Raw genomic sequence first — 7,828 nt, 5'->3', positions numbered from 1 at the left:
TGACCAGGCCGGGCTTGACCGGGTTTCGACCGGATCGGGCCGGGTCAGATTTTCGGACCCAAACTTTTTGTGCATCTCTTTAATCAACTAATTCAAGATTTACAAAAGATTATTTATAGCCTATAGTAAATATTTTCACTAAAACTCCTACACTCAGCAAGGGTTTATGTGATATATTATTAAATAATGAGACTTTGTAGTGCATTATTCTTAACTACAATTCTACGAGTAAGCAATATGTATGGCTTATGAAAATAATTTCAATATGAGACTCATGATATCTACATATTAATAATTAGTAGTAGTAGACAAAATGTGTTGTGCAAAACATTTTTAAGATTGAGAAGAAAATTATTGGAGTTTATGATTAAGCATAAAAAGCACACAAAACCTGGAAGAAAATGACGATAAGTAGGCTTTAGTTTGCCAAGCAGTAGTATACAAACATGAATTAGTACAGCATTAAATGGAATTGTACAAATATTACTGTAAAAAGGATAGTAGCAATGAAAAAGGATCAGCCAAAGAAGCTGGGATCATAGCCGTTGCTGGAGGTGGCAAGGACATAGTAAGCAACAATATGACCAATAGAACCCCATGCAAGCACATCAACAATGTTGAATCCAACAGGGTCATTTGATTTCAGCAGGCTCACGTACTCCTTGGCCCGTGAATCCCCTGCTTCGAAATGAGTGATTCCATTTTGCTCCGGGACCTGTTTAGCCACGTTCTCTCTTTGGAAGTTAAAGAAGACGAATCTTCCCAAGAAGAGAGACAAGCCTGTGCTCAGGCTTATCACCAGAGACGGGTTCAGCTCTGATTTGACCACTCCCACTCTTTTGTTGGTTTTGATGGTGATGGGCTTGTAGAAGCTTGCTTTCGGGAGCAAAGCGGAGTCGGTGGGCTTGTTTAGTGGCCTTAGGCCTTGGAAGGTAGGGGCAGAGAACAAGGCAGAGGCCATTGCTGCTGGTGTTGGAGGAGTATTTCTTGGTGTTTGATTTGGGTGGTGGTGGAATGGAAGATAGGTATGATAATATTATTGTTGTGAAGGAGTGGACGAGAGTTGGATAATACTTGTGGAGTTTTGTGAGGAGGGGAGTGAAGATTTTGATTCTCTGTTGGCTGAGTTGTTCGTCTTTCATTGGCTCTTTTCCGATCAGATATATTGATTCTTGACCCTCTTATCAGATTCAGATATATTGATTCCTGACCCTCTTGCTTGGGTTACCCTGGCTGTTAGTCATGTGTTCTGGTCACATGTAATGTTAAATTTACCACAGGGTAAAACCATTTCACGAGGGAAACAAGTGCTTAATTGGCCCACAAAAGTTTGATGCACTAGTTAAGCTCTTATACTTGAGCTCTTGTACAAGGCATGTGTACATTCGTATTTAATTATCAAAAAAAACAAGTGCTTAATTTTCTTATCTTCATTCTCCTGGTGCCAGTACCTGCCAAATCTTCCACACAATTGCATGTATAATGTCTATGCAGAAAAATACACTGGAAATAACATTTCCAAATTCACTAAAGGAAAGTCAGGTTCACTCTTCCCCTAGTGATGGGTGTTCAAATTCGAGTCACGAATCCCTATTTAACAAAGTTTACATGGTTAATCATTCCTAACATTTTGTACATCTCTCACTTTCTGAACTTCAATGACAACCAAACTAGACTCTTATATAACAAATTTTGTACACCATTGAGAAATTACTACATCTAAACTCACTGCCACAATTGTGCCAAGATGCTTTAACTGACTGCTAAGCCAAAGATGAGACACGAGCTATGTCCACACGCTTATTTGCTGAGTGCATCCTGTCCATCAGATTAATGCATCAAGATATAAGTAGTCCCGACGTCGCCCAAACTCTAGGAGGCTCCCGTACGTACGATCCCAAACTCCAATGAAAAGAGATTCTGTATCCGGACTATAAGACATGCCAGATATCTCACCAAAGAAATCGATTTCCTGCTCTTTGTCATACCCACTTTTAACATCAAAGACGTGCACAAAATCTGCAGGCTCCGCCATGGCCATGAATCTTCCATCAGATGAGTAACGAATTGACCGAATGGCTCCAAGATTACCCCTTAGGGCACTAACCGACTTTGTTAACTTTCGCATATCCCATATCCGGCAGGTTTTGTCTTGGTTTCCAGTGGCAAAAGTCAGGCCATCAGGATGCCACGCTGAAGCAAATGAGAAATCCAGGTGACCGCATAAGGGAGCCACGGTCTGCACAAATTAGCAATTAGAACAAATCTGAGTTTACAAACTCAAGTTTAAAAAAGCTTTCTCTGAAATTATACTGAAAATATAGGATTACCTTTCCGCTTACGCTATCAACTAACATACAATCTGTGTCGTCTCCAACTATAATAACAAGCTTACCGTCGGGACTCCGGGAGGTATGCTGCAAACACACATAAAACAGGCTAGTCATTTTCCACGAAACAATAAGACATAAAGAGGGCATTTATCATCAACTAACAAACAAATAACTTTAAACTAGTACACCCAAAATACATCAAGTAAAATGCGAGCAGAAACCAAAAGAAAAGAAGGGAATGAATGTCAATTTATGTGAATATGCAGGTTTGTTGCACATTTAAGGTCACATGCATACGAACCCTTTTTCTGCTGAACGCTGAACCCCAAACAGATTAATATATACATAAGTTAATCTAAAATCATAAAAGTGGCGATTCTTCAAAGAAAAAGTAGCTTTGTCACCTTTTTGATTTATTAATTGAAATTTGTACTTATATTTAATAAATAACGAGATAAATATGTGTATCGAATGTATCTATATAATGGTTATCACTTAAACCCTATATAAGGGGTTCTTCCTAGAGTGCTACTCATATATATATGATAACATCAGGCTGTTAAAGAGAGGTACTTACATTGACTGGCCAAGGAAAATAGAAATCGCTTGAAAGTTGAAAGTTTTCCATATCAAAATCTCTAACTCCACCATCGTTATTTGATGCTGTAAAATGAACTGCACCACTGCAATATAATACAAACAAAGATGTTATTTATTTCAAGAAGCAATGATTGATAAAAAATAAAAGTGAATAGTTCAAAGACCCCTTTAAAATTTTAAATGTCTTTACCTGGCAGTGGTATAAATATCTACAGCATTGGTAATAGCATTGTCATCATATGTAGTTCTGCAGCAGAAGGAAATTCCAGGTCTATCTAAATTCTGCACACAATGAGCAAATATGAAATCAGTGTAATATGTTCAAGCTTCCGAATACAATACAAGGCATTTGTGTCTACCCCTCATTTACCCCAGCATACAAGAATGATAATTTCTCCTGGTAATCTATGCTCTCGTGAGGGTGAAAAATTAAACTAGAACTAAAAGTAACATGCGCACATTAAATTCTCATTGTTGCATACATGTGTTTAAGACACTCTCACCTACAAACTGGCTGGGTTGCTGATCTAAAATGAAAACATATTTGGGCTTGTCAAAACAAGTTACCATGCCCCCTTATTGTTAACCTTAGTCCAGCTATAAACAGGCGCATATTTACCACTTTAAACAAGCGTAATTATTTCCTCTTTTGTCCCAACCAGAAGAAATAGAACAATTATTTAGCACCCCCCACATCTTTCCAAATTTATACGAGTAACACAAGGCGTCATATAATAATCGAAAACTCTGTAAACAATAACTAGCTTGCCTTGCATATTAGTTCTCCCTGAAACCCTCCAGCGACAAGCAGATTTTCCTTTACAGCTAACGTGCTAAGTTGGGTCTGAGTAAACCCTTCCAACAAATTTCCCGGATGTTTCTAAGAAGGGGAAAAGAAAACTTTAATGCCTCCACAAAAAAGTGACACTTAAAGGAACTGAATTACTGAAGGAAATATAGAAACACTCACTTCAGATGGTGCCACATGTCCAGAAACATTGAGAACCTCAGACTTGTTGCAAGCTAAAGAAGACCAGTGAATGACAGAAAAATGTGACATAAGGTAAACATCATGCTTTGATGTAGCCCAAACCAGATTTCTCAACTGCAATAACATATAACAATATTACGGATCAGTCAAATACTGCCTAAAATTAAAACTAAAAAATAGAAGGATCAACTGGAGCACAGGAAACAAATTAGATCGATTTTGGCTCCACTTAACAAAAGATAAAGCAAGGGTTCCTTTAAAGATCTTCTAAGGTCAGTGTTGCTTTAATGGCTCAAACACAACAATTGTTTATCAAACAACTTTTTACACTAATACATTTATCAGCTACAATCACAAAATTTTCCAATATTAATCAGGATATTGGCTATCCTCCTGCAGAAAAGACTATTTACTAGTAATGCTCACCAGATTAGTAGTTTAACATACTACTGCTCAACCCTTACCAGGCAGTTTTAAGTTTCTGGACCAGGGTGTAATCTTAAAATGCATAAGACTCGTGTTAAAGCACCGTGTACCACAGCCTGGTGACATGGCACTACTATAATTTATAGGATATAACATGAAGGTGCCCCTGACTTCTAGTTTAGTTAACCAAATAAAAAATCCTAGACCCAGGAAAATCAGCTTCAATAAGGTAAATAATTCAACTTTGTTCATCTCATTTCTCTTTCTTTGCTTAATTCTTCATATATGTATACTGAAGCTACAAAGTCTGTAACAGGATTTCAATTGATATTCTTGAAGAGAACTTCGTATTGGGGAACAGTTCCTTGTCGGTATGCACAGTCAAGCACAAGACCAAACTTCAAGAAAAGCCAAACTGGGCCAAAGATCTTCAGGGTTTCCAAATTTATGACGTCTATCAGGTTGACTGAACTCTGTAATTCCGTTCTATTTAACATACCTATAATTAATTTCATATCGGGATATCAAAGAGAGTTGAGCACCGAGAAAGAATGCATATAAATTCACAAAAATAGTCAAAATTGTTTAAGAGAATATGTCACTAGACCTGGAAATGAAGAATATTTGATTTCACGGATCTTGAGTTGCGTATAAACTCATAATATATGTCTCCTTTCTCTGTTCTTTTGCATTCCTAAGAATTTCAAATAAGACAAGAATTTGATTGTTATTCTCAATCCCCATGTTCGGGGGTTTGGGGGAGGGGACGGGGAAGAATAATGATGATTACCTTTTCCGATCCTTCTCCAGAATGAGGAATGTTTTCATAATTTTTGTACTGTTCTAGTCTTGTCTGTCTATACTTTTCCCTGGTGACGCTAAGCCTATCCCAAGGAATTCCCTGTATATCTTTACCTCTCCTAGCCTGAGCGGCAGTAGTATCTGCCATTTTGTTATTCTACGAAAGAGCAAATGTCAGCAATAAAATAATATAGCATAATTGACTTAACTTTCTCTTCAACATCCTAAAGGTAAAGTAAAATGTTTGTAATGATGAAAGTGATAATGGAATTTGCAAACAAAAGCTTGAAACTTAATCCCCCATACCATGGCATCATATTCATCAACATCAGAGTCTGATCCCCTATCATCTCTTCCTCGAAACTCATCATCCATATCGTCATCTACATCTTCCATTTCATATTCATCGTCCATGTACTCAGCATCATCCCCTTGGTACTGCGACATTGTCTACTAAACCATAACTCAATTTCAGCACAAGGCATTTACAATATAAATTTGACAACATAAACATTCCCAATACGGAAACCTCGTAAAAAGCCCGACTGAACCACCCGAAACATACCCAAACTGACCCGCGATTAATACGAAAGCTAACCAGATAATAAGCAACACAAATTGTTGAATACCAGTAGCAATAATTCTCTAAAAAAACCCACTTTAAATTCTAAAACATCAAATTTTAACTCATTTATTTTGTTACAATTTGCATCAACTAAATTATGTTACAATTCAAGCAAAAACACACAAATAATAATTAAAAAAAAAGATACCCTAGAAACTAAAATGAAATTGAAGTCAATTAATCCCCAATTACAAATTCAACTCATAAGAGGACACAAAGCCTGTCAAACAATTAAGAGATTAAAAACTCAATACATAATAATCAAAAACCCTAAATTGACACATGCATATACGTACAGATCAATACAAAACAGAAAATATAAATTGAGATTAGCAAGGGAGAATTGAAGAAATGAAGAAATGAAAGACCTTGGGTCAATTCGGATGATCACGGGCGATGATTATTTCGTCGGATCTCGATCTCGAATAATATCTTATAGCAAAATTACTATTTTGTTTAATATATCCATAACAAGAGCAAAAAATAGGTTGAAAGAGAAATAAAACCAGATAAACAAAATACAAGTGGGGTGGTTAAAGTTTCTCTTCAATATCTTTAAAATTATATCTCTATCGGGTTTTTTTTAGAGTTAATTTCACTTTGCATCCCTTTAATTTGCATCCCTTTAATTTCACTTTGCATCCCTTTAATTTCAGCATAACGGGATTGGATCCATAACTTTAATTATATGTAATATGCATTCCTTAGATTTTAATACCCTTTTTTATTTTTATCTAGTTCGAATAATTGCAAAAAGAGCATTGTATTATTTAAATAGCAAAGATTAATAAATTCTATACCAGTCAAGGCTAGAGATACACAAAAAGTCTGATCCCGAAAATTTAGTCTGATCCGATCCGGTCAAAACCTGGTCAAATCTTTTCCGGTCCCGGCCCGAGCTTAGGGCCTCGACGGACCCTATATTTTATAGGCAAAGCCCGGCCCAGTTAAAAACCCGGGCTTCGGCCCGGCCCGGTCTTTGGTCCGGCACGATTAAAAGCCCGAAAAGGCTTGATTAAAATCTGATTATTTTAATATATTTTCTTATATATTTATGAATCTACATTTACTATGAATATAAATAATATTTTAAAAGATATAGTAAATACATTATATATATTTAGATAACATTGATAAAATATATTATTTTATAATTATGTTTATTTTTTACCAAACTTAAATATTTTCAACGAAATAATATTTTCATAAAATATTCCATGCAAACTAATACATTTTACGATGATCTAGTTGCTAACATATGTAGTCTTCAGAATCTCTAATAAAACTCGATCCGTCTTAAATTAGAAAAAAGCTCCGCCCGATCAGATCCGGCCCGAAAAAAGCCCGGTGAGACCCGCCTCGAGGGCCCAAACGGACTTTGACATTTTCGGAAAGCCCGGCCGGCCCGGCCCGGTCAAATTTAAATCCCGAAAAGCCCAGTCCGGTGGGTCTTTTGTGCATCTATAGTCGAGGCATAATTTAAGCAAAAAAAATTAGCAGTTCTCATATCGATCATCGAGCATACTCTGAAAACAAAATGTGCAAGAAATAAATAAAAATTTACATGTCATAGGTCTTCAAGCGGGTTCAACTTAAACATTAATTCTTTAAATTTTAATTTTGATGTACGTCCGATATCATGAGATGGCAAGTATTCTCTATAATCATATTATCGATAACGACTTATTTTTCATGCAGCCTTATATTTTCTAGTACTATTAGCAATTACTCTATCACTAATGAAAATGACAAATTCAAATAAGAGCATTCTTTGAATCTTTGTTTTCGCGTACGTCAAATATCAAAAGATAATAAGTATTATGTGCAACCATGTCATCGATCACATATCTTATTTTTCATATAACTGCATATTTTCAAGTATGAATGGCAATAACAAGTTCAGAGAAGGGCATTCTTGAGACAAGTCGTCCTATGAAAACTTCCTTTTGTGTATACTCTATCTATTCATGTTCTATCTTTCGGACAACTGTTGTTGTTGTGGTTGTACCCACATTTTTCATAACAAAATAACGACATGTCTATATAGTTTAC

The 7,828-nt window shown here is 36.1% G+C and overlaps 2 protein-coding genes across 3 annotated transcripts; both read right to left on the bottom strand.

Moving 5' to 3' along the window:
- Positions 1-402: 402 nt before the first annotated feature.
- Positions 403-1,061, bottom strand: LOC141713345 (photosystem I reaction center subunit V, chloroplastic). Its single transcript, XM_074516712.1, has one exon. The coding sequence runs from the start codon at positions 959-961 to the stop codon at positions 518-520; it is 444 nt and encodes a 147-aa protein (XP_074372813.1). The 5' UTR covers positions 962-1,061; the 3' UTR covers positions 403-517.
- A 426-nt stretch (positions 1,062-1,487) lies between these two features.
- Positions 1,488-6,303, bottom strand: LOC141713344 (putative WD repeat-containing protein C2A9.03). Of its 2 annotated transcripts, none has more exons than XM_074516710.1 (10): positions 6,145-6,303; positions 5,458-5,604; positions 5,141-5,308; positions 4,958-5,044; positions 3,904-4,038; positions 3,703-3,813; positions 3,124-3,215; positions 2,911-3,016; positions 2,331-2,417; positions 1,488-2,239 (listed from the first exon to the last, which is right to left on the bottom strand). In XM_074516710.1, exons 2-10 carry the CDS (start codon positions 5,596-5,598, stop codon positions 1,826-1,828), a joined length of 1,341 nt encoding a protein of 446 aa, XP_074372811.1. In that variant the 5' UTR covers positions 5,599-5,604; positions 6,145-6,303; the 3' UTR covers positions 1,488-1,825. The 2 variants fall into 2 exon arrangements, with proteins under 2 accessions (XP_074372811.1, XP_074372812.1); XM_074516711.1 differs by having other exon boundaries at positions 5,458-5,601.
- Between the last annotated feature and the right edge of the window lie 1,525 nt (positions 6,304-7,828).

The sequence above is a fragment of the Apium graveolens genome, chromosome 3 (genome assembly GCF_009905375.1).
Source record: "Apium graveolens cultivar Ventura chromosome 3, ASM990537v1, whole genome shotgun sequence".
Taxonomy (NCBI): Eukaryota; Viridiplantae; Streptophyta; class Magnoliopsida; order Apiales; family Apiaceae; genus Apium; species Apium graveolens.
This window is presented reverse-complemented; position numbering and strand designations above follow the sequence as displayed.